The 27,269-nt window shown below is 41.6% G+C and overlaps 1 protein-coding gene across 1 annotated transcript; it reads right to left on the reverse strand.

The window, feature by feature from the left end:
• Positions 1-12,599: 12,599 nt before the first annotated feature.
• On the reverse strand, positions 12,600-26,481 carry scxa (scleraxis bHLH transcription factor a). The gene is made up of 3 exons (XM_084356972.1): positions 25,531-26,481; positions 24,881-25,097; positions 12,600-13,415 (listed from the first exon to the last, which is right to left on the reverse strand). The coding sequence occupies exons 1-3, from the start codon at positions 25,917-25,919 to the stop codon at positions 13,377-13,379; spliced, it is 645 nt and encodes a 214-aa protein (XP_084213098.1). The 5' UTR covers positions 25,920-26,481; the 3' UTR covers positions 12,600-13,376.
• Between the last annotated feature and the right edge of the window lie 788 nt (positions 26,482-27,269).

The raw sequence follows: 27,269 nt of genomic DNA on the forward strand, positions 1-27,269 counted from the left end.
CAGGAATCTGGACTGGCTTAAGAGTAAACGTAAGCGTGGAAGCCAGGAAGTCTGACAACAGTGCCCGTCATTTAAGTCACCAGGGTCTGAATAGACAACAGCATTACAGAAAGACAAAGACAACTGGTCCACAGCTAAACTTTAAGTAATCTGTCCTGTAAAGTGACCAGTACGGCGCAGTGAAGGAACACGAGAAATTCCTCAGACACTCAGAATGTGCAGACTGTCCTGTATGTTAAATTTCCAACCACACGTCTGAGACTAATGCCCCTTTTTCCATTTGAGTCACTGCCAGTGTACAATCCTGCCCATATTATTTAAAAAAGAAAAAACCTTAGGCTGAGGTGCCCATAGTAATTCAGTTCTATACTTAAAAATGGGAGATTTTGATTTGCTATCCAGGCCACAGCTCTGGGTGAAACTGGGACACAGACCTCATGCTTTTAAGCTATACAATATGGTGCAGGTCTAAAGGAGATTTCACTCACTACTTGGCTCTTTCATACATCTCATTTATAGTTAGGGTTCATCAAAGCAGTTTTTTAGACTTACATCCTAAAGTTTAATGACTTTTATTCAGGATGAAGAGTCTTAAGAGGAGGGATGGAAGGACATAAGATTTTATCACAGATTGTGATAAAAACACAGGATAAGATGATCGTGGTGAATTTCCGTTATAGGGATAATCATGAATGTCCTCAGGAGTGACTTGAAAAAGCTGTCTACCTTGATAATTGCTCTATATTGATTTTCTGATGTATTTTAAATTGCCACCAGAGAACCCACATCTTTCCAGTTATTCCAAAATCCTTAGCCTATCACAATGGCTGAAGGCTCATCTTGCCATCATCCTTTATTTATACAGGGGGACCTAATGATTAGTTGTTACCTCATTTAAAGGACACATTTGCTCAATTTCAGAGTCATCATTTTACTTTGGGTTACTTCTTGTATATATTTACATGCTTTAATGCTCAAAAAACACATCGTTTTTCTCATACTGTCCAGTGCTGCAGCATTGTATTCCCTCTCTGTCTGAAACACTATGTTTTAGCTCCCGTCTCTTTAAGGTCCCCCCTCCTCCCGACTATCCAGTCTGCTCTGATTGGTCAGTTCACACACACCTGAGCCAGCATTGCTAACAACAACAGAGCAGCTGTACTAAATCAATTCTTACGGGCCATACTAGCCGCTGGGCATACGATATATGAATGTGGGACTTGATAATAATGAACAACCAAAGACTTGAAGGTTTACAAAACAAAATTAATGCAGAATTGTAGCTGTGAATTTTGAAAATAAAACTTTTAAACAGGCCGCTGAACAGTCCAAACTTCCGCTGGACTGAAAATGTAGACGAGGCCTTGACAATTTCATTTCTTCCAGTTCCTCAGTGAGCGGAAGCTGGAGCGATTTATCGAAGTAAGATTGCTTGTTCCAGATGTGCAAAGCTGAGATTATTCAACATATCCTCACAGCTGTAATTGCTACCAAGGGCCCTACCAATTTTCTCATCATATTCATACTGAAGAATATTTTGGCTAAAGTGTTTGTGCTACTGCTTTACTTCACATCACATTGTCCATGACAGCACATTGTAAGCCTTCCGCTGTCAGGGAACAAATATAACTGACACACTGTACTTTCTACATCGCTAACCAAATGCAAGTGTAACAGCAGTGCTGATCAAGATTTGTAATATTTACAATTGATTTACTATATATATGATAGCTAAGTTAAATACATGACAGTTAATTATTATTAACTATATATTAACTATATGTGCTGTGAAAGGGATTGCTGGCACTGATGAAGCCACAGAAAATTATCACCATCTCCGCAGTTTCCCTCACCTCTTTTGAGCCTTTTAGCATCTTTCAGCTCAAAGTTTTGGTTTTTCATGCCACAAATTCTATGCTTGGGGTCATTTAGATATTATTGAACATTGCAGTATTTCCCATTTTTGTCTTTTTACACCATTTTCACAATAATGAATTTCAAACATCTTTGGGCACTTATTTTGAAAAATGGAATGAGATCGGGCTGGTGGAGGTTACTACAGGTTGACTGGCCTGATGTTGTGGCATGCACCCAACGCTTTAACAATATAGAAATGGAGGCTTACACCAGCCCACCAGTTTGGCAATATTTTGGGTTTAAAGCGGGAGAAAATGGCAAGCCAAGGGATTTGAATAATGCTACATGTTGTCTTTGCCGTAAGACGATGATATTGATGATATTTTGGCGGGACAATATACTGATATTAAATTTTAACCTCATTCCGAACAGCAGACAGCTCTTTTAACGCCACCCACTCAGTGGAAGACACACCAAAACAGTCATGCAAGTAAAGTAGTGACCATAGTGGAGCATTTAGCAGCTAATTAGCCAATTATTTTTCTCTGCAGCTGGTGGAGACCAAAACAGAGAGTGAATATTGGACGTAAATTGATTCATATGGGTCAAATGTATGATGACTGGTTTGTTTAGGATTGCAAAGTTTAATCACATTTGACATTAGTAACGCTCTTTGCTGACATACAGTACAATTTATCACCACCTTTTTACCTGCACCAAACATAAGCTTACATCAGTGGAAGAACTCAGTTGCTGCATTACCTTTTATCATCTCTCGGAAGAATGCTTTCCTCACTGACGCTCCAATAAACAGTGAATTGCCTTGAAATTATTGATTTTGTCTTGTCCCTTTTTTACTTGCTCCAGACAAGAATCAGTCAGAGAGTATATACTTTACAAATGTGTGCAGCCGGGGTTGTAGCCAGATGTTGACAGTGGTGAGGAGTGGGATTCATATGGAACATATTGTCGTTGTTATGAGCGATGGAGGCTGTCCAGCTGCCTACAGAGCAAGAAATGTACAGGATCGTATGGTCAAAAACCACAGCGTTGTTACTCTCCACAGCCAGAATCCCATCGCTCTCTCTCTTTCTGACTCACACACACACACACACACACACACACCAATCTTGCATATAAACAAATGGATGCGCACAAGGACACCCAGCAGGCACACACACAAATCATCTAGACTCGCTCACATGCACGCACAATTAATGGTGATATAAATCAACTGCCCAATTTCTTGTTGGAGCGCAGAACAATCTTTTGACGAAATTCCACAAAATGATCTGCAGTAATTTATGGTGTGTTTTCCACCGAGGGGAGTGATACCGGGTTCTGGGCTGTAAACGTTGCTCTGCCATGTTTATTTTCATTTCATTTTGTTCTGCCTCTACTAACACTTTACCTTGGTGATTTAAGGAGGCTAAGAGTGGGTTTGGAACACAACCAACTGGCGGTGTGGGTGTGTGTGTGTGTGTGTGTGTGTATGTGTGTGGGTGTGTGTGTGTGTGTAGTGTAAAGTATTAAGCTACTGAATCCTCCTCTGTTCTAGCTCTTTATTCAGCAGCATGTTCTTAATAAGGTGGGAAGGAACAACTTCACCTGTTCTACACCTGTCATCTCAGCATGTACTCTTTAATCTAAGTATAAGAACTGATATTTGGTGAATTACAATTACATAATATATTTGCAGCTCTTCAGAGGTCAGTCCTTTGAAGAGTAAATCCACCGTTATGATGTCACAAACATTTCTTTTTATAGTTGGTTGCTGTCATCCTCTGTTGTCTACCTACCGTTGGATAAATTGTTTCTTTAGAGAAACTTCTACAACATGCTCTATACGCTGTACATACTGTGCACTGTACACTGGTCCGCCACAACATTAAAACCACTGACAGGTGAAGTTAATAACATTGATCATCTCGGTACAGTTCAATGTTTTGCTGGAATACCTTGGGTCCTGGAACTCATGTGGATGTTACTTGACATGCACCACCCATCCAAACACCTTTGCAGACTAAGTACGCCCTCAGGTCCCCCTCCCAGCAGGACAATGTGTCCTTCCACACCAAAAAAGGTGCTTAGGAATGGCCTGAGGCATGGGACAAAAAGCTCAAGGCATCGAACTGGCCATAAAGTTCTCCCAGATCCCAATCCAATCAAGCATCTGTGGGACATGTCGGACTAAATCCAATCCATGGAAGTCGCACTGCCATCGAGGAATGCCATCGCCGTGAGGGGTTGTACTTGATCTGCAATGTTGTTTGGGTTAGTGGTGCGCGTCAAAGTGGCATTCACATGGATTCCAGGACTCAAGCTTTCCCAGAAGCAGATTGCATTGTAAAGAACTGATCAATGTTAATCACTTCAACTGTGAGTGGTTGTAATGTTGTGGCTGATCGGTGTAGTAAACATTTATCAATTATAGTTAAAAAAAACAAAACAGACTACATTGTGATGTTTAAAAACATATAATACAGATAAACAACAGGGCAAAATCCATGATACAAGTGGATTAAAATAGCATCAGTGTTCACATTTTTGGGTGTCAACAAGACATTTCTTGGCATTAGACTTATAGAAAGATATAATGGGGACTCTATCAATGTAATGCTCTGAAGGAAAAGACGGCCTGGCTGAATGCTCTATAGCACAGAGGAATGAGCTATGTCAGGCTGTAGCCACACAGAGGATATTTGTTGTACCTGGACAACAAACAACTTGTTGTTTTTCATGCAATTTGTTGACAATAAGAAAAATATAGAAGACTATAAGACTTATCTTTTAAACGACACAAGGGTTGAAAATCCTGTGACGATCAGTAATGTACAGATGTACAGAAGACAGGGCTGCTGACAGACTTGCAGTCCACTCAGGGCCAAAATCCATAATCTGAAGAAGTTTTTCTTGGTTCAGCAGGTAAAAGAAAGAGTTCATTAATCTCACACATACTGTACGCTGCCAGCTGCCACTCAGTCAGTCAGTAATTGTCGCTCATCAGTCAGCCAGTCAATCCCTCATTCTGTCAGCCGTGTGAGCCAGCTTGTCAGCACCCAACTAGCCCATCAGCTAGTCAGTTAACCAAACAGTGGCGAGAAAAAAGAAAAACAGCCAGTCAGTCAAATCAGATCCCATCATGCCGGTTAAGACTAGTTTTCCTTTAGGAAATCTGATTAAGCACGAGATCGAAAGCGAGAGAAACAGGAGGCTTCATGAACCATGTCTGGGGCGTACACGCACGCAAATGAAGGAAGATATGTATCTGTGTGTAGGCCTACGTGTGTGTGTGTGTGTGTGTGTGTGTGTGTGTGTGTGTGTGTGTGTGTAGGCAGATCCCGGAGTTATTTTCTGTAATACCCCCAGTTTCATTTCAGGTTTGGTTTGAGTCCAGGTGGTTGGCTTTAATGCAGTCCAGATGGGAGACGCAGAGCGGAGAGTGGCCAGATTTTTCCAGAGTTTCGGTCGAACCAGGGCTTTGCTAATAAAAGCAGAGGAGATTTTCACAGTTCCGCAGACAAAACCTTGCATTCTAATTCTCGAGGGGGAACGGAGAGCGAGCGAGACCGCAATGTTATACTTTGTTTTTATTAAAGGGGGTGATTGACAGCTTGGAGGGAATTTTCCAGCATTAAACTAGGGGTCTTATTGGAGAGGACAGAGCAGAGAGCACAGGGACCTGGCGAAGCAAAGCAACGCTCTGGCAAGCAGCTACTGACTGAAGGCTTGGCTTCTCCTCTTATTCTCTCTTTCTTACCATCTACTTCTTTCTCTCTATAACTGAGGAGAAGATTGCTGCAGTCTGTACCTGCTCCTCCTCCTCGTCCCACCTCCTCTCCTTTATAATGCTCGTTCACTCATTGACTTCCTCTGTTTCCTTGTTTTAGTTATTTCACATTTTCCTTTTCCTTTTGATTTCTTGTGTCTTATTGGAGTCTTCACTCTGGGGAGGTCAGCACGTGTTCATTGTTGGATCTGTACTCGCCTGCTTAGTGGCTAATAAAACCTAAAGTGCCTCCCGATTCACAGAGCTTGTAAAAGGATGAAACACCAGCAGCCCTGTGTGTGCGTGTGCCTTAATACATGCATCTTAGGGTGTGTCTCAACCACCATCTAGCTCAATATCCATCTATCACCAGCCCAGATCAAGTAGAAAAGTCAAGAGAGGTCACCCATGCAGGACTGGAGGAAGAGCTCAACGTCACCTGCAGTCACTAGATATTCTGTTTTCTTTTGGCTGCTAATATTTCATACGTCTCAGTTGATTGTCAGCTGGTGGTCACTGAGCCTGTAGTCGGTTAACGTCTGGCTCTGTTTCCCATCCCCAACAGCACAGAGCTGTTATGTCAAATGTAAATCTCTTTAGCACTGTATAATATTCCAATGTAAATAAATATGACTTCATTTTTCTCAAAATAAGCTTACCACTATAGTTTGGAAAATTGTGTTTTCTACGGTCTGAGTGTGTAAATCCAGTTAATTATCATTTTTCTAACTGCATGGTTGTACCTGTGCTGGGTCGAGCTCTGGTTTGGCTCTGGATCAAAACTTGTGCACTTTGGTCTTCCCTTGCAATTATGAACTAATGGGAACCCTGTCCAGATTGCACATGGGAAACTATGGCAACAGCAGAGCAGCCAGTGTCAACATCTCCGCTCTGAGAATTAATGTGATTAATCATCAAACCATAATGTGATTAGTGCTTATTTTTCTTACATTTCCTGTTTCTTCAGCGTTTTCCTGCTACTTTGCTTGTGTTACCATTGTCACCTTTCTCTGACTTTCCACTTTGGCTCTGTTTGTTAAACCAGACTGTGCATCCTTAAGTAGGCCTGTTGTTTTCCTGATATCAAACTTATTGCCAGAAAGGGACAATACAAAAGGCTAAAACCCCCTTTTGATTATAGCAGTAATTTAGGCCATCAATGCTCTCTTCTTTTTCTACTGCCTCACATTCACCTGGAAGCACGGTCCTTTTAGGCAAGTCTAGCCTCTCAGCAGCCATCTTGGCAACGGCACCCAGGCAGTTATTTCGGGCCAACAAGACCAGGCTCAATCCAAAGTTCTGTGATGCGATGTCAGCCCATCCCAGTTTAATGTCTAATGTCTGAATCATCTCACCTTTCTTGGTTATCCTGTGCATTAGGGTGATGTCCTCCTCTTCCATGCCTAATCAAAGTCTGTATGCAGCCGCACCAAATCAGTTGAATCAGTTGTGAATCGCTACTGTGCGCTTGTGTCCATAAACACATTTGGCTGATATGTTTTCTGGTTTGGCTGTGATAAAGCAGATGATTGGCTTTTGGGGGGAAGGGGCAGGATCATACAACCTCCCTCTCTAGCGCTACTGACTTTATAATTCAAAATGCTTCCAATGGTTTGTCTCCTTAAAGCGATGCCGACATTGCTGCAATTATCGCTGGTGCTATTCATTTAGCACTTCACAATGCTAACAGTCTACAGCCACACTAGCAGCTCTGTAAGGCAGTTCTTAGGCACAGTGGCACCTTGAGCTAAATAGCCTGCTAATGTCAGCATAGCTTTTTCTATTAAGTCCATTAAGCTAGAAAATGATCGAGATATTAATTGATGATGAAAATAATCATTAGTTTCAGTCCTGAAAGGTTTAATTAATAATGGAGTTATAAAATAAATTCAAACTCGGACAAAAACTGGGCACCAATTGTCCTTTGAACTTGTACTGTTGGTCTCTTGGTCATTTTCTCTTTGCTCATAACATTTTCCACACAGACATTAATATTGAGTCTAGACAGTCGCTGTGAGCTACCAGCGAGAATTCTGCTTTAAATGAGGGGGGAAACCAGAGGAATAACAATGGAGGAGCACAACGGGGAAACAATCATTGGCTCTGGACAGAACATCATCTTTCATAACCTGGCCAGATTACCCTTAACCACAAGCTTCAGTGCCTGAAAAGATGCCTGAGCGTGGAGCTGGAGAAAAAAAAACTGGCCTTTAAAATCCAGGATGTGTTCAGGAGACAAAACACTGTGCAAGGATTACAACGTTTCAGATAATGAGAAATTCTGATGTTTTGCTGAGCCGCGAAGGTGTTTTGCGTCAGCACCCATCATCAGATGACTGAATTTAATGAATGATTACACGTGATGGGCACTTGATGAAGAATAAACACATGCATGGATACACATTCAGACTCTGCAACCTTGTGTCACACACAAGTACAAACACGGTCATATGCAATCATAGAGGCTTCCATGGTGGTATCCTGACGAGCAGGAAATGTCTTTTTAACAACCAATTAAAGGTGAGCCAGGCTGCTAGCTTACAGGAGGAATGTTTACACAGAGGAGCTTTCTGAGAGAGAGAAAAGGGGGAGAAAGATTCATCTTGGGGGAGAGAAGGGAGAGATAGAAGCAGAGAGGAGGTAGGAAGAAAGCTGGAGAGCTGAACGAGTCCAGGATTTGGCACTTTCACAGGTGTGCACAACAGGGGGTTTGAAGAGGAAAGAGGTTGTGTACGTGTGTGTGTGTGTGTGTGCGTGTGTGTGTGTGTGTGTGTGTGTGTGTGTGTGTGTGTGTGTGTATGTGTGTGTGTGTGTGTGTGTGTGTGTGTGTGGAGCTGCCAAACTGGCCACCTGTCTTTCCCTCGTTGTAGTTTTAGTGTTTCCTTTCATCCGGCCCTCAGCAGCACAGCTCCCACTTGGAGCAGTTAGTCTCCTGCCGTGTGTGCGTGTGTGTGTGTACGTGTAGTGTAGTGTGTGTGTGTGTGTGTTTGCGTAGCTCAGTTCCCACTTGGGTTGGAAAGACTAATGTTCCTAAAGGTGCATTTCGCTCTTTCCTTCACGTTTTTATATCTTTGTTCTTTATGTTTTATTGAGACAGTTCGAGTGGAGGCAGGAAGTTGGCCAACAGGCCTACAGAGCAGGAGAGGACACCAGAGGAAACTTCTGCTCCAATGTCAACAGGAGGTCATGCTTCAGGAAAAGCACTGCTACCTATCCATCTTTAATTAATAGACCATATTCAGCTGGGTACCATCTGAGCGCAAAAACATGGATGAGTTGGAAAAAAAACAGGAAGTGCTCCTGTCTCCTCCACTGATTCTCATGTTATGACAGTTGAAAAATGTAGACATGACTTGTTTATGCTTTTGAGAGTGAGTCCAAGAGCCGGTCTAGACTTATTTGTAAAAAGCTGTGGTGGTTTTTTAAAACAAATTTGATTTGAGAATTACAAACTTCACATTCAGTTTCCTGCTCACCAGTCACTGAGTCTATATTGGAAGATTGGGCTAAAGAAATACATGAAACCAAGCAGTTACCTGAGGTAAACATTCACAAGTAGCCAATTTAAAGCTGCGCAAATGATTATGTTCATATTAAAGCTGCTGTAAGTGATATATGTTTTCATTAAAGTAAGTGTTAAAAAGGTCTGTATTCCAACATTAATCACTGTTATACAGTGTTTGGTCAGTCACTCATGTCTATACTCCTCCTGCTCATGCAATAAATGAGAAAATACATTTTCTAGTATCCCTGCCCACTTTATCCAATCAGGACGGAGAGCTCCATAAAGAGGCGGTCCTGTCTGCTCTTGAACATGCGGAGAGCAGGATCATCCCATTTGCTGCTATGTCTGGCAATTACCACTGCACATTCATGTGGTGACGTAGAGATGAGGGAGGGGACTGCTAACTACAAAACAGACAGGAAGTTAGCTAAAATGAAGACAACACTTACAGCAGCTTGAACAATGACTCCAAGGATTTTGTGTAATGTTAAAGGGGTCGCTTATATGAGGAACCTACAAGGCCATAGCACCTCCTACAAGCAGCTCTCCATTCCGCTCTGTGGAGAATATGCGTCAAGTCTATTTTTTCAAAGAAGCAGACAAAAACTGCATCAAGCTGCACAGATCAGAATCAGGCAGGAAGTCAGACTCAGGATGGCATAAAGAATTTGATTGATTTTCAAAATGAAACACCCTGTGCAGACTCTGGATTTACAGCACAACAAAGTTGGATATAATGGCAATAAACACACTTAAAAAAGACAAAAATTAAATAATTTAACTAGTGTAGTCTACTCACCCCTGGTAGAAGAACAACACTCAAGAAGAAATGATGAAATAACCACAGTCTGAGCAAGTCAACAATATTAGGCAGATATGACCTTCTGCTTCAACAACACTTCTGGTGGGATATGAAGCTGCGTGGAGGACGGAACGAAACAGCGCCGCACATGCAAGGTCACAGAAACCTGCCCGGTGAAATCAAGATGTAAGGCTCTGCGAATGCCAGGATAAAAGCTGCTCTTTATTACTTCAGCTATCAGTGTTCACATGCCAGATTTCCATGGGGGCATCTTCGTCAGACACCATTATATTGATAATAAGAGCCAGTGGATCGTCCAACCTCCGGTTCACCTTGGTCCAAAACCGCCCACTTAAATTCACCACAGCAGTCTGCCCTCTCAGCTGATCTGTTTTCATCAATGTAAAACACAGAGATCATTAACAGCTAAGCTATATCACAGATCCTCCCGCTTAGTGTGTGCGCACATGCGAGCGAGCGTGTGACTGCACACGCATGCATACATCCATCTATTTGTGCATATGTAAGTTCATCGGCGTATGAGTGTGTAAATGGTCATCTGTGTGTGTGCGCTAAATTGTGCGTGTGTAGGCGTTGGGGGGAACCTGATCTGGTCTGTGTGGGAGGAACCGGTTCTTTTTCCCCCCTCACTGCTGCTCAGACAGACGGCCTGCTAGAGAGATCAGACTCTCAGACTAACTGGACCAGAAGTCATTAGGACACACTAGACACACGGAGCTTTTTTCAAAGCTTTTGCTTCCTTTTAAAAAACCCTCAGCAGTAAGATTACCTACGTCTCATCGGCTCATAATAGAACTAAGATCTTTTAAACAAGTCGCACAGTGCTTTTCAAACCTTTGTCTCAGGAACCAGCGAGCAGCAGGGACCACTTACATTAAAACTGCGCCCTGAGATTTAGTCTTTTGTTTCCCTGCGTTACGTTTTGGGAGGAAAAACCAGCTCTGGCACTTTAGTTTAAAGGGCATTGTCGAGCATAATATGCCAGAACTGCATTTTGTCTTTGGTATAAGCGGTTCTCCAGGAGGGACATTGCAACTATCTTCAGTTCATTATTTGGCTGCAATTCTTGTTCTTTGCTAGACTTCATAACACATGCTATCAACTGTGAAACCATATTTTTCAGTCTTTCTCTACTCCCAAATTGAAATCTGCACCTTTTTCCCCCTTCATCACCTTTGTAAGTTATTTCATTAAAGTGAGTGTCCTTTACATGACATCACTCCGAGGAAAACTCAGACACATTAACTCTAACACCGACTAAAAGTGTTTGGTACTGTTTATAGTTTTGGGGTGTTTGTGAGATTGCACACACAATAAATCAGCTTTGATTTTCAGGGCCGCTTCCACTAAAAACTGTGTTTTGGCAGTGCGATCAAGCTGACGCTCGGATTTTTGTTGGTTGTTTTTCTTCAGCAGGCACTTGTCACATTGTAGGAAAAAGCTCCATAATTGGCACCTCAGTCGCAGAAACAGCTTGTTAGCATTGTTAAAAAATAATTTGGAAACGGCAAACCGGTGCAGCGCAGGAGTGAGCCTCCATTAAAAGAACGGCTCATTTACATTTCGCTTAATGGTGGAAAATGGCTTTAGAAATACCGCTGTTAAGAAGCTGAACTAGGACAACATGGACTGGGTAGACTATATTAATAGATTCTGTCTTTCCAAAGCCATTTTCTCTAATAAACCTGCAAAAGCTACAAGAACAATCCTAGAAAAGTACAAGCATTTCTCTCACATCACCTCTGCGGTGCAACTTTGGTTTTCTGCTTGAATGTGTTGCTGCAGAACCTGAGATATTATGAGAGATGTGACAATTTTAAAAAAGGAAGGGGCAAAATTCCACATGGCTAATGCCCTGATCATTTTCCATGAAGGCAGTGGACAGATTTTGAGAGAAGCTGAAAAAGAGGGATAGAGGGAGCGAGGGATGGAAAGAATGGAAAAGGTAGTGAAAAAAGGGATGGATGGATGGATGGATGGATGGATGGATAGATAGATAGATAGATAGATAGATAGATAGATAGATAGATAGATAGATAGATAGATAGATAGATAGATAGATGAGAAAAACTAGGTAAGGAAAGGGTAAGAAGTGCGTGGCTAAACACGCTGGAAAGCCATCACCAACCAGACTCTGGCCAGTGGCACTCTGGGGAAAAGAGAGGAAGAGCAGAGGAGGAGAGGAGGAGGAGAGAGAACGCATGTGGAAAGGTAAAGAAGAGGACAGCGAGGGGACACAGGCAGATGTCCAAACAGCCGTACCTGCAGATTCAATTCTGCTCTCTTTTTTCCCCTCCCTCTCTCTCTCCTGCTCGCCTTTTCCTCTGCTCCTCAAAACCCCTCTTGTCCGCCTCATCTTCAAACCCTCTCTGTCTCTGTCTGCTCTGATCTGATCTGGGTGCCCCAGAAGAGAAGAAAGTAAGCGAGAATGAGAGAGAAAGAGACAGCCAAGAGTAAAACTAGGAATTAGGCTGATGTGAGCTGCAGGTGTAGCCACTGTGGAACCTCCACTTATCCTCGCTGTGCTGCTTCCTTTGTGAAGGAATTTATTTGAAACTTCCAAAATTATCTCTCCCCTAGCTGCCTGAATGAGCTAAAGTATGATAAAACCACCATTTGGTATTAAAATGTCTCTATGACGCGGGATAGTTTCACAGTGGAAACTTTTATAATGTTTATTGGTTGGAACTGGGGAGGATTCGAGAGTACAATAGGCTCAAAATACCACCAACATATGATTGAACTTCCAGATATACAAACAATTTATTGGTCATCTTGAGTTATTTTCCAGCATTTAGACATGTTCAGAAATGATTATTAGAAATGACCAGTACCACAAACGTTCCAGCATGTTTTCTGTGATGCCATAAACTGTGTCAATAGCCAATGTTTTGCACCTTAAACTTGTCATGATGCTGGTTAAATAACATAGTTTCATTATATAATGTTATGTCACATAAATATACATTTATATTTCAGTTTACACATTAATAACACACAGCTTTTGATGAATACAAAGTTGTCTTTCATGGGTTCTGTGTGTTGTTCAATCATGTGCCGTAAGTTCCCCAGACTCTGAGCAAAGAGTCACTGAGTCAGTAAAAAGTGGTGTTGAAAGGTTCTTCATGGTCTTGATAATCATGTGAAAGCCCTTTAAAGTACTGCTCAACTTTTCAGAAGTGTTTCAAACATGTTTGAAGACGCCCTAAAAAGTAAAAAAGTTCTTGTAAAGTGATATAAAAAGTTTTAAAAAGAAGAAGAAATGCTTGGTAGAGTTCCTTGAAAAGTCCTGGAAGTGCTAAAGAAGTCCTTCAAAAGTCTTTAAAATGCATGACAAGGCTTCAAGTTGCAGTAACTGTAAAATCACTGAAAGCCCGGTCAGAGTGACGAGCGTTTTATCCGTGTGGTTTGTGTCCTTGTCGTTAACTTCTGATGGCCGTCTTCCTGTCTCTGTCTTTGTTCTGCAAGAGAGACAAATAACATCTCACATCATTGAGGATTCGACACTGAAATCAATAAGGAATAGCCCAGCTTAAAAAGCATGAAGACGAGTAACAGACAGCTTGCAGCTCCATGTAAAACCACACAAAACATCTTACACCCCAAAATTTTGACAAATAAAACATTGGTGAGCTTTAAAGGTCCCATATTATGCTCATTTTCAGGTTCAGACTTTATTTCAGGTGTAAACTTGAAAATGTTTACATGCTTTATTGTTCAAAAAACACATTATTTTTCTCAGACTGTTCACTGCTGAAGCACCTCTATTCACCAAGCGTGGCTGAGGGCAGTGACTGTAAAGTTGTGACATCACAACCTTACTGAAGTCGTAACAGCCCGTTTGAAGGAACAGTTTCTGAATACGGGCTGTATACATTTCTCTGTGGGCAGAGCATTTGCAACTAGACCTGTTACATAATGAAAAAGAATATGGGCCCTTCAAAGGTGCTGTTAGAGAGATTTTCTTACTTTTGGATCGAGCCAGACTAGCTTTTTCCTCCTTTTTCCAGTCTTAATGCTAAGCTAAGCTAGCTTGCTGCTGGCTGTAGCTTAATATTCACCTTCACGAGTCTGATATCAATCTTTTCAGCAAACTCTTGGTAAGGAAGTGATGAAGCACCTTCCCCAAATTTCTCAAAAATATTCTTCTCAATTATTCGAAGTTGGTTCAAACAAAAGAAGATGCTTGTCATTAGTCATTTCTGTATTTGGGTCTTTGTCCCAATTTATCATCTCTTGGTTTTGAAAGAATCCTTCTGGAGGTTTATAAACTCCTCAATGTAAAACACAGGAACAACTATATTACAACCCTTCTAGAGGGTTAAAGTTCCAGTGTGTAGGATTTATTGCCATCCAGTGATGAGGTTGCAGATGGCAACCAACTGAATACCCCTCACCCTCCCCTTCCAAGCATGTAGGAAAACCTACAGTGGCTAAAAAAAAAAGAGAAAGGCCCTCATTAGAGCCAGTGCAACATGGCAGAGTCCAAGGACGCTCCTTCTGTAGACATTAAGGTCTCATTCTAAGGCAACACAACTGTTCTTAGTTTAAGGTGTTTATACACTAATTAAAAACAATTATGAGTATTATATTCCGTATCTGCCAATAAATCCAAATGGGACTCCAGGAGAAATCACTGGCACAGTAGGTTTATGTGGTTGTTTTTTTACTTCAACAGGGTTGAAAAAGTAAATTGACTTTGACTGCATGCAGTAAACCCACACAAACACAGCAGCATACATACTGTACATGAACTGTGGTAGCTAACTTTATCATGGCCTGAGGAGTGACATCATGAGCTGATGTATGACAGCGCTGCATGATGATATGCTTCTCATTTATCTGTGGTATCAGCATACAGAAGCCTTGATTTCCTGGCTGGCGAGGAGGCTTTCTCTATCTGGCCAGGAAAATAACATCACATTTTCCCTCCTCACCTAACCTCTGCTCTGCTCACGTCTCAGGCCATCTACAGTACCACTCACTTTCCAAGCTACAGTCAGGGGATTTTATTGAACACACCAAGGGGTGATACAGAACACGTGATCACTTTTTTTAATGACTTGTTAGTGCTGATGTTTGATCAACTCATAGAAAATGATGTTAGGCTGTTGTAACCTACTTTGTGGTCACCTTCTATGGACAAATGTGTAAAAAGGCAAGTGAAAACAGGTAAAACTTCATTTTCTAGAGCGTCAGTCAGCTTCCCTGCACTCCTGTCCTCTCCTGACTTTTCTTTCCCCTTCTCATATCGTCTCGACTAACCCTCTCGCCTCCCCCTCGCCTTCCTCTCATCAGCCGAACACCTGTTACACATTTCCTCTCAGACCGTGCACAAAGTGTAGGTGTTTGGAAAAATCCGTTTGACTGACATCAACAAAGGTGGGTAGGTGTTTGGAAGGGTATCAGGCGGTAATGAGGGAGTGAGATCATAGGATTTGGACAGGAATCGGTCCTCCCACTGATTGAGGTTAGTGAGAGGAGAAATAGGAGTTATTATTGTCAATATGTCCTCCAGCTGGACTGAGAGCTGAGGATCATTGTTAGATTGCTTATATTTAAACATGAACCATCATCGCCACCATTATGTTGTTAGCTTTGTATGCAAATATACAGATTTTTTTGCACTGTCTATAACCAAGTTCTTCTTGGTGTGCTTTTCTAATTACCAGGGATCTTTCCTTGGTGCTCAGTATACCAGAATCATTGCAGCCACAAGGCTTGATACTAGTTTGCTTTTCTATTTTTTGTATTAACATTTACCCAAAACCAAAGTCCTTTCCTATCCTGAACAAAAGTGCTTTATTGCCTGAGTTTTACCATTTGCTTTGTCTATTTTCATTGTTTTTTGTTATCTATGCCAACTATACTACTAAAAAAAACAACTTGTGTACTGAGTATTAAGCACAACAGCATCTAAGTTTATTTAGTTCTGACCATATTGAGAAGAGGCGGGCCTATGTGTTCACTGTAGCGCTGAGTGTATCAACTCACTGTCGGAGGCAAGAGAGAGCGAGAGAGTGCAGCTTGTACAGGTGTATCTATTCTGCAGGAAATGAGCATTGGAACCACAAGAAAATAAAAAAATAGCAGAAGGAACAATATTATTATAACTGTAAATTCTTGTTTTTTCGCTAGAAACATTTGGTGGGCCAAATCAAACCTTTGCAAACCTTGAAGTGTGGGCAGAGACAAACCACCAAAGTAAAGAATCGAACCCTGTTTTTTTGAGGTCCAGGTCCTGCACTTTGACACCCATCCTTCCGTGCTGACCGCCTCTCTTCAAGTTACAAAATGTCCAAAACAGTCTCACTTCCTTCACTGGAAGGAACCTTGCCAGGGAACATAATCCTGGCAGCTCTAAGTTTGATTTTAATTATGACCAATGAGTATTATAAAAATGTAAATTTCTAAGGGACAGGACTGTTCATAGGTACTCAACTTGTTCCACAATGCAGTTAAAGGAATAATGAACAATCGATGGCCACTAACCAATAGCTTTGAATGACTATTAGTAGTGCCTAGAAGCCTAAATGACTTGAGAAGTGTCTTTTTAAGTTTTTCTATCACACACACTCTACATGGAATCATCTCATAAGTTTAACGCAGAGCCTGGAAAACTTTTGTCCCGACTATTATTGTGCTTTCTCCTAACACAAACTATGAAAAACAGAGAGTTGGAAGGCACCGTGGAAAAATTGTAAGTATTTATCCGTGGATATAAAACTACTTGAAGCAGTTGAGAGAAAGTGGGTACATGACAATTGGATGATTTACCAAATTACATCAAATTACAATGAAATCATTCGGAATCGGCTCACGTTCCGCTGCGAGCGCTCAGCGGCGGTTTGGGAAGCACAGCTGTAGCTGGTGAGGGCGGTTCAGCTGGAGTGTAACTGGTTCAGTCAAAACAGGAGGAGGGGGGCTTTAAGGCTCGCCTGGTAGTCAAAACAATCTCCTAAGACTAATAGGGCATGGTCGGATGACATCTCCACTCTCTCTTTCTCCAACCACCCACCCACACACACACACACATGGACATACCAGTGACCTCCCAGGGGGGTGATTTGTCCAACACTAATATGATTACCTGATGATGTTTACTTTAGATACGATGTGATGATATTACCACGCTGGAACAATATTGTTGTTTGATCAAGGTGAAAGGAGCCTGTTTTAACTCGAACGTGAAGACAGTAAACACTCTCTTCAAGACATCTTATCAACTCAAATTCAAACTTTTAGTATTATTTTTCCGAAACTCAATCCGGGCTGTTCCTTTACCTATAAATGTGGATTTTCCATGCACGCTCTCCGGCTCTCTTTCTCTCTCTTTTTTCCTGTGTTAAGTCGCTCTGTCAAATATAAACATCTAATTTAGTTTCTGGCTGCGTGGAGAGAGGAATGACTGGTTGGAAAAAATAATTCCACTTGGTCACTGGCCCGACAATCGTATAAGGAGATTAGTATTCAACCATGAAATGAAAACTGGTAATATCCCTTTAGTTTATCCAGTGAAAATATGTGACTATGCGTCAGCTCCCTCGAGTGTCTAATAGAAGCTGTAATTACTCTCGTAAACGATCATCGATTAGAAGATTACAGACATACATTCAAATTAAAATGCTGATGTCTTGTAATAAATAACACATCAGGCGCTTAAATTAAGCTGTAAACCACAGTCTGACATTATGTGGCTTGGATACATCAGACATTTACTTCGTGTTCACTGTGGTTGGCTAATAAGCATCCTGATGGCTTCTGAAAAACAGCCGATTTATCTTAGATTGCCTAATCAGATGTAATTCGCACCAGCCGGCCACACATGCATATAATTATTCCCACATTTTAAAGGTGCGCTACATAGTTTTGGGGACGACATTTTTATCAGGAGAGAAAGATTCATTGAGTGATTTTTTTTTTATACCTAAACAAACTTAACAAACAAACTCTGTTTTCATGACTGAATAAACAAGCTGGCCTTAAAAGGACAACACAACTTCATATTGTTTTACTTTGTTTGTATTTGGCGGACCCTGCCACCTTTCTAGCTTCAAACAGTGTTCTGGGGACCTTACTGTCCTCTGAGAACAGCTTGTTTATTCAGTTATGGAAAAGATCAATATTTCTGAGTTAGATTATGACCTCATTGATGTTGTAAATATTAAAATTCTGAGTTAGACCTTCTTCTCCAAAACTACATAGTGCCCCTTTAATAATCGGTTGTAATGACTCCAGAACAAGCTCGACTTCATTTTGATGACTTCATTCTGCTTATCATCAGTGCTAAGATGTGCACCCTGCAACAGCCAGTATGTCATTACCTTCAGTACATATTGTCTTAAGAAACTGCACCAATGTCTGCTTTTCTCTGTGATTTGCTCTTTCCCTGGATCATTTTCCTGTAGTTTTGTTTTAATTTGCTCCGTGAGCAACCCTTTCCCTAAAGACCAAATGACAACAGAATGATAGTTTTGCTAATAGATTTTGTTAGTTATCTGACCCGACTTCTTCTGCTGGCGTTAAATTAGGGTTTAACTGCTTCCATCTGTGCTGAAAATACACAGACAGGTCCATGCATGAAGGCCCACGTCATACACAGAGCCAGGCTCACACACACGCACAGACGCACACCGAACGTGGGCAAGAATACATTTTAAAATTGCCTGCAGTGTATTATATCTGATGCACCTCATTAGAATAGCTCGAACTGAGAAGCAAACAGGCGAAGCTCTCGCTCTTGAGGCACAAAACATTAACTGCAAGTCAACACCAGCATTATCAGTAAATGAGGGTAATTTAGTTTTCATCTATGACCTCAAAACTTCATGAAGGTGACATCATGCTTTTTCCAGTGAAAACAGACTAATAACCAAACGACCGCAGTCATTAGTCCTATCCATGCATTTAAGCCCTCTTAAGGTGCACGCTTCATTTGATCTCAATAAAGAAGCAAAGTGTAGTTTCGACACAGAAAACCAAACTGTCTAAACCGGAGGATAAATAGCAAAGTTGATTATCCCGCTGAGTTGCTGGCCATTTCGCTGCCTCTCTTTCTCTGCTTCTCCATCTCTGCTTCCACAACTTCCTGCAAACCATTACTTTAGAAAGTGTTGAAAGCACAGTCGTGATCCAGAGCTCCTTAAATGAGTAATCATATATGAGGTTTTTTTTTCTTTGGGTGTCTAGAAAGACGCAATGAACTGCCATCTGGGTGAAAATGCAAGAAAAAAACGAAGAGAGAGAATGAAATGCTTTTGATAAAAGTCTCTGAGTGTGGTGCACTGTACCCTTATGTGTCGTGCCTGCATGTGTGTGTGTGTGTGTCATACTCGTGTGCATGTGTGCGTGTGTGTGTGTAAGCATGCAGCGAGGGCGTTTCACAGAGAGTGGTTTCCAGGCTTCTTTAACATCACCATCAAAGCCCAACGTCAATGTGTTTCTAATAGCAGCAGCTGAATTAAACACTGGCTGTACAGGCCTCAGCAGAGGATAAATCATTTACAGAACAATTAGCTCATTTGTTGCTCCGCTCTGCACTGCCAATGACTTCCAGACACAGAGAGCCAGCCAGTGTGTGTGTGTGTGTGTGTGTGTGTGTGTGTGTGTGTGTGTGAGTTTTAACTATATATCTACAGGGAGGTAATGTCAATCTGTGTCACTCACATCAATCTCAAAATTAACAAGCACACGTAGATATATACAGAGGCACACATACACTCTCACATTTACTCTCTCTCTCTCACTCACACACACACACACACAAACACACAAGTGCAGATAAGTCCGTTTCCAATTGCACGGTGCAGTTTTAGTGCCACTGTCTTTCCATACGCCCTGCTTTCCAGCCACCCACCAAAATCATCACACATAAAAGTTTTACAGCAGCCAAGTGGTAAATTAATGCTGTTCGTGATATTAGCAGCTGTATACTCATTTGTTAGCCGTGCTGTTTTGCTAAATTTACACATTTCTTTTTAATTTCTAGAAATTCCACATAAATAAGATTCCTTCAAGTTGGAATTAAGTCAGGGCCGAGCCTTAGAAAGCTTGTAAACTCCACTAAACTCAACCATCTCAAAGGAGCGATGGTCTGTTTACAGCAACCGCACCATAAGTATCATAGCAGTTATATTTTTCCAGATTTTTATTTTGTTTCTAAACTTATAAATTCTCGTTTAATTCGGCAAATGAGCTTCTTTAAATTTCAAATCTTGGAAAATGTTTGGACGTGTCATCCCCAGCTGAAGAGGAAAAAGTTCAGCATGATCGCTGTTACTGGCAGATCACTCGCTGCTTCTGTTTACGTTTGCCACTGAATTGAATTGACCCTCTCCTTGTTACAGGCCAAAAGCAATAAGGCACAGTTGAGGAGGAAACTGTAAAATTGCTTCAAGCGCTACAGCCTTATAGGGGCACTATGTAGTTTTGGAGAAGAAATTCAAACGTTTAACGTTGACAATACTAATAAGGTAATAATACATCTCAGAAATACTTATTTTTCCATAACTGAATAAACAAGCTGTTCTCAGAGGAAAATAAGGTCCTCAGAACACTGTTTGAGGCTAGAAAAGTGGCAGGGTCCGCCATATATAAACAAAGTAAAACAGTATGAAATTGTGTTGTCCTTTAAGGTCAGTTTGTTTGTTTGTTAAATTTGTTTAGGCATAAAAAAATCAGTCAATGAACCTCTTTCTCTATTAATTAAAATTAATATCCCCAAAACTAATCGTCCCAAAACTACATAGTGCACCTTTAAAGACAACAAAGTAGGCAGAATGTCACATTCAAAAAAGCTTTCACATTTTGTTGTGTACGCGATTATGCTGAATAAACATCATCTCATTAACACTCAGTAACATTATACCCATATGCTGCCTTCACCTATGGCACCAATAAATATGTATTTAAGCACCGCTGCAGATGCTCACCTGGTACGACACTTTTCAAGGTCATTAAGTGTGACTTTTAGCAGACCTATAGTGGAGATAGCAGCACCACAAAGATTAAAATCCTGCTGTAGGTTGAGTCTAAGCACCTGACAGTCGCACTGATCAGCTCAAGCAGAGAGGCCTAACACAGGATATCTGCATCAATCAACCAGACAGCGCAGGGATTTAAGCAGCCCTCTGCTCACCTCAATCCTCTATCCTCAGCCCCGTACTGTACATCTCATTTACAGATGTAGCCATCAGGAGCGCCTTGCATTTTTTTTTTTTTACTGTGTGTATCAAAGGCATCAGTTGGGCTCCTGTGTATCCATGCAAAACTGCTGCTGCTCCACACCGGAACATTTTTTTTTTTTTTTGTAAAGTCAAATTTTGTCAGGCATGAAGTTGATGATTGGCTTCTTATCAAAGGATACTAAGTCAAAATGTCCCTGTGTGGATATAGCTGACAACTTGAGAGGGAAAAATCTCTAACAGTAATGAAGAAGAAGAGCTTTTAACCATGATTTTCAAAATCTGAGCAATGAAAGTGTTCAATAGGTTCAGAAAAACTGAAGGATAAAGTGTTCATGGGTCCAAAGAATTCTGAAAATTCTTTAACTAAATCAACCATTAAAAAGCCATTGGATTAGATGAAAAATGCATTGTCAAAAGGTGATAAATAGATAAATGTATTTCACAGCAGAGCCACAATGAGAAGTTTTTAATAAATTTCATTTCACTTGCTGGAAAATCCCCCTCCCTGCAGTAACATTCGGACATAATGAATAAATCATCTACCCCTCAACCGAATTAAAATTAAACAGAAATCCGTCATTATCTTGTGCATAAACACAGAATAATGAAATCACATTAGTATTCCCGTGAATATGTAATACATGCAGTAGTCATTACTAACATGACTGTTTGTTTTGAAACAGTTATACTGTATACACACATGTAATAAGAGGAAATGAGCGTGTACTTTTCTCACTTTCAGCCTCTCTCACATTGGAAATAAGTGTAATTGAAGCAGCTGCTCTAAGCAGACCTGACAGCTGTGATGAACCTCAATGACCATGAAAACATACAGAGAGAGCACTCAGGACACAAAGTCTCATTTTACCCTCACAATCGTTTCCTCTCTGTAATCACCAGCTCTGACTCTGCCCTTTAGCCCACTTAAACACACTGTATGGCCACTTTTCCAGGGAAAATGAAATTCTCTTAGGTTCTGCCAATCACAGTTAACCATTTATGTGCCAGGTGAGCCTGGGATCCCTCAAGCTTCTCCTGAGAGGATAGGTCTGGTGAAGAGACTGGACCCAACAACGAACTGATCCCCCGAACAGCTATTATCTGTGTCATCATTATTGTTGTCTTAAAGAAAACTTGTTAATAACACATAAGATGCACCTTTGCACTGGGTGACATGTTTCTTCATTACAATAAACATGGGCACTGTAGCTTATTTTGTGTCAGTCCCATGTACATGTAAATGCTAACTAGAGCACCTAATGTGTATTAATCCGCCGCAGAAAACAGTCCCCAAACAACCGACTCTTTACTCCTGTCTGTGCAGCGTCTGGTAGAAACGAGAGTGCCCAGCTGTTTTTAGGAATTTACTGAGACATTTTTTAAAATCAAACTACATATTTGTGAGCTGTTTTTTGTGTTTTCTTAGGATCTGTTGATGAAAAATGGAATAACGATATCCTTGAAGGTGCTCTGCTTTTTATTTGATTCACTTTAACTGGATCTGGGAGGGGAGAATTATTTCATGTGATACAGTAAAGGAAAATGACACTGAATTTACATATTACTTTTCACTTCTTTTGCACAAACCATATGTAAGTTAAAGCTCATAAATCTTTCTCTAACCCATCTTCTCTCTCCTCATTTCTAATAGGTGCGGATCAATTTAAATAAATCAGTCGAGGGAAAATTGAGAGATAATAACTTTCACCTGGCTTCACTTTCTCAGCGCACTGCATGAAAACATTAAAAGTTCGATCTGCCTACATCATACACAACACAGAACAGTGCCAACTGTTGTTGAGCTAATGTGAAACAGCATAAGCTGACTGACATCAAGTAATCTAAGTGTCTACATTTGAAGGGTCTGACATGAGAACGTTTCAAAATAGTTTTCAACCCAGCGTGCATTTACAGGTCAGTCATGCAGCGTCTGCAGCAGCGAGTTGACAGCAGCAGATAGTATTACACAGCTCCTACTGACAGCTCTGACCTCCACCAGGCTGATCGATATGCAGAGAGCTGAGGGAGTGGAGGGGGAACGAGAGATGCTTGTGGAAAGAGGAAAAAGTGAGAAGCGTGCGAGGGTAGAGGAGGAAGAGAATAGAAGTGAAGAACTCGTGGAGGACAGACTGAAGCGAAAAGAAAAAGGAGACGGAGCAGAGAGAAGGATTCAGCTATCTCCCAGCCGAGGGTGTCTGGGTTTCAGACGCTGAGGACGTCTAGGCTTTCACTCACGACGGTTCAGAGGGGAGGCAGGAGGGAGGGGGGAGACACACACTGCTGAGACTCAGGTTATCCCCCAGCTAAAGGGTCTCTGGGTTTAGACACTGAGGAGGGTATTAGCTTTCACACACTGCTGAGGTAACGGGGGAGTCTGCCAGATGTCAGCTCCTTACCCATAAATCCTGCTAAATGGGCAGCGGCTAGGTTAGAGGGGGAAAGTTGAGTGGACGTCACCTCTCTATCATCCTCTGCACAGGCTGCTGGAGTCATATATATTAATTTTCTTTCAGTCAGCTGATAGGAATTCTTCATTCCCTGCTATTTCTCATCAGACTGACGATTTTCTTGTGCCGGGAGTGTTCTTGATTATGTCGATTTCCTGTGCTGAATCAATCAAATGTGAGTTGAACTTCAGACTGGATGAAATTCTCCTTCTCTGTGTCTCTATTGAGGTGTAGACCGACAGTGCAGCAGTGGAAGAAGAGTGGAAAGATGTAACATCTGACCTTACATTATGGAAAAACTATTGTTGTTTTTTTAGTTTGTTTTGTGCAGGACAACAATACCCTCACAAGTGTTTTTGTGAGTTGAATGTATAAAATGTGCAGTTTTGGCTTGTGACATCCAGTTATAGTGGAACAAAGTCATTACCAGTTACCAATCATTGTATCTCAGGTCAGTTATGATTAAAACCTTCTATTCAGGCTGACGTCAATACATTCTTCAAATTATACACATGGTTTTGGATGGATTTCATGGGTTCCCGGTCATAAATCTCACTCGCTGCATAAGTGCCCTTGTAAAATTCAGATTCATATTTTTAAAAACAGAAAGAAAAAAGCCCCACAGTTGGGGTTGGATGTTTTTTTACGCAGCAGTCGTGCACATCTTGTCAGTGCTGTGTGTTGGTAGCCCTCTCTCTGGCAGAATAACAATCACACTGCTTTACTGTGATGTGCAGTGAGTTTCAGAAAGCGGCCTGAACTTTTGAGCCACCTGCTCGAGTAAAACTAACCCCCAACAGAACAATAATACACAGTCCTTCACCCCAAAAGAGGACTTTAAAGAGGTTCTGCTTTTAATGTCCCTCAGGGCCAATCGGGTTTATAGGCACAGTCACTGATCTCAGGTCAGCTTTAAATACCAAATTGACCCTAAAGCACTGCACGGTTTCCCAAAAGACTTTTCACTCTAGAGAATGATCACCTTTCCTTTTGGCTAAATTCTGAGTTGTTTTTTGGGGTTTTTTGGGGTTTTTTTTTTATCCTGGATTAATTATTTTTAAGTTCCCTGTTTGTGGCATTTAGAAAATAAAGGCTTCATAAACTTTTTTATAATCATAGTTGTTAAGGTCACACAGAGACAATCAAAAGCTAATTATTTTCTTGTATGTTTCATAGTATTTAGCAGCTTTTTAAAATAGTAACTGTTTTGTTGGAGATTTTACTTTAAACAGATTTTTTTTCTTTGGCCTTTTATTTTCTTGCTTGTTGATCTATAATTTTTCGTCTGCTCACCATTTTCCTCTGGTTGCTGAGGCAGAAAGTACAGATGTGCTTCGGCTGGCCTGATTGGTCGGATCCTCGGGTGGGGGAGGAGTTAACGTGGAAGAACGGTGGTGAGGGAGCGTGGCACGGCTGTCCGTCATGAAGCCCCTCGCCCAGGAGCAGGACGTTCCCCAGGTGACTGATGTAGCTGCTGGCCAGACGTAGCGTCTCGATCTTCGACAGCTTCCTGATCATCAAACGAGAACGAGGTTCATGGTATTAATCCAAACATATTACATATTATTATATTTTTATATCATTATTATATTATTTAAAAAGTGTACAATAATGTGAAAACATGATCATGCATTGTTACGCAATTGTTGCACTTTTATATTTCAAAATACGGTGCAACACATAAAGAACTTACAGACAGTGATACTAGCTGTCGAATATTTCATTTCAGTTTGCATTGGCAATTTCCTGGACACTAACTCTATGACACATCTATTACAGGAAATATCAACTCATGATTAAATGCAGTGTTGCCTCAGTTAGATTGCAAGCTTGTCCCAAAAATAATTTCATTGTGAGCTACATCAGAGTCTACTTAATGTTGTTCACAGATGGAAGAACTGTATTTAGTGTGCTGAGCCCCTTTGACTCTTGTTGCTCCTCACCTGTCCGCAGGCTCAGTGGGGATGAGTGTGCGCAGCGCTGTGAACGCTGTGTTGACAGAATTGGTGCGATCCCTCTCCCGAGCGTTGGCCGCGTTCCTCTGGCGGCCCTCCGGTATGGGAGGGGACATTGGGGGGCCAAGCCTCGCCGCCATGGCCCCTACATCTACCCCACCTACTCCCCCGCACAGCTTCCTCTTCCTGTTCACCTTGATGTGAAAGGCAGATGGTGACGAGGAGGACAGGCGGAAGGCGTTGGATGAGTTGCTGGTGCGCTCCTCGGAGCCCGAGCCCTCGCTCCCGTTCTCGTCGTCGTCTTCAGAGAGGAGGGCGATGTCGCCGTACAAGAAGCGGCCTGCGGGAGGCGCCGTGCGCAGCATGGCGAATGTCATCTTCACCGTAAATCAGCTCTGACAGCTAGAAGTCAGACCTTGTGGCACTTCCACTTCTAAAGGTTCAGCTTGTAATGTTTTTAAGTTTGTTTTCGGTAGTTGATGCTGTAGACTAAAGGCGTCCACTCCGTAAATCGTTACTTTACCCCCAACTTGTCTTCTTTGCAAAATGTGTTAAGCCAGGTGAGTCAGATGCAGCCCTGATGAGGCTGAATCAGGCTGGGCTTAAAAGATCAGCAAGTTGATCCTCAGTCAGTGGTCAAGAGCAACTTGACCTGAGAGCTGCTGTGTCACAGGTGGCTTCAGGTTCCAGGTCCCTCTTGTTTTTCTCTCTTCACATCCCAGAGGTCAGTTTTTCTTCCAGTTAATCCTTTGGACGAAAGCCAAATTTAAAATCGCATGATGAAGTCAGATGGCCTCTTTCTTCTCTAGATCTCTTTCTTGGCTCTTAGTTTCTAAATCTGTCTGTTTCAATCCCAATTGCACAAACTGCTCCCAGTCTGTGGCAGCAGTCTGAATCTCTCTCTCTCTCTCTAGTGGTCTGTCTCTCTCTCTGCCTCTTTGCTCCACGTGTGCCTGCTGTCTGAGTGTTTCCGTCTGCCCCTGGTCTTATAGCCAGTGGGAGGGCCGGAGGAGTCCTCTGCTCCTCCCTCTGAGCGCTGAGGGTCCCTCGGCTGCTGTCTAGAAGCAGGCCAGAGAGACCGGAGGCAAGAGGCAAACCATCAGCGGGAGTTTGTTTTGGCTGCACGCTTGTGTGTTTCAGTGGAAATCCACCCTAAAACAGAACCTGTATCATTTGCTCGGTGAGTTTGATGACCTTTGTGACCGCAGAGCTCTCTGAAACACACAATCCTATCAATGTTAATACTGTATGCAAGCTCAATTTCTGACCTAAAATGGAAGTGAGACAGAGATAAGGTGTTGCCATCTCACAGGAGTGATAAAGCCACAATCTCAGACAATCTTAGATATATTATCTCTAATCTCTAATTCTATTTACTGTATTTTTTCTATATCCTGTTGTAGCAAGACGTGACCAAAACTCTGTCAACTCAAAGTTATTTTGATTTGTTGGGGTCCAAATTTCCATGCAACAAAGAATTGCATCACATTAATTTAATATAAATTCCTAATTTTCTGTAATAATTCGTTTTAAGAGGACAAAAGGAAAATGTTTTTCTCCAATTTTCCTGTTTTCTTCTTACTTGGTGTCCAGAGTATGAAAATCATACTGAAGACGAGGGAGCACAAAACTTTTTTGAGCACTACATATTCAGCAAGTGAAAGCACACACACATTTTTCTCAGAGCAGAATTCAGATTGTGCAATTCCGATCATGTGTACAATCAT

The sequence above is a fragment of the Pagrus pagrus genome (genome assembly GCF_965226575.1).
Source record: "Pagrus pagrus genome assembly, chromosome: 7".
NCBI lineage: Eukaryota > Metazoa > Chordata > Actinopteri > Spariformes > Sparidae > Pagrus > Pagrus pagrus.

Bases quoted from the DNA above. Each gene is read 5' to 3' on its own strand.
- scxa (XM_084356972.1), bottom strand. From the start codon at position 25,919: ATGACATTCGCCATGCTGCGCACGGCGCCTCCCGCAGGCCGCTTCTTG. The intron at 25,098-25,530 runs GTGAGGAGCAAC...TTTGATGATCAG, and splicing joins CCCACTGAGCCTGCGGACAG to GAAGCTGTCGAAGATCGAGA. The intron at 13,416-24,880 runs GTGAGCAGACGA...TCTCTCTTGCAG, and splicing joins TCAGCAACCAGAGGAAAATG to AACAAAGACAGAGACAGGAA.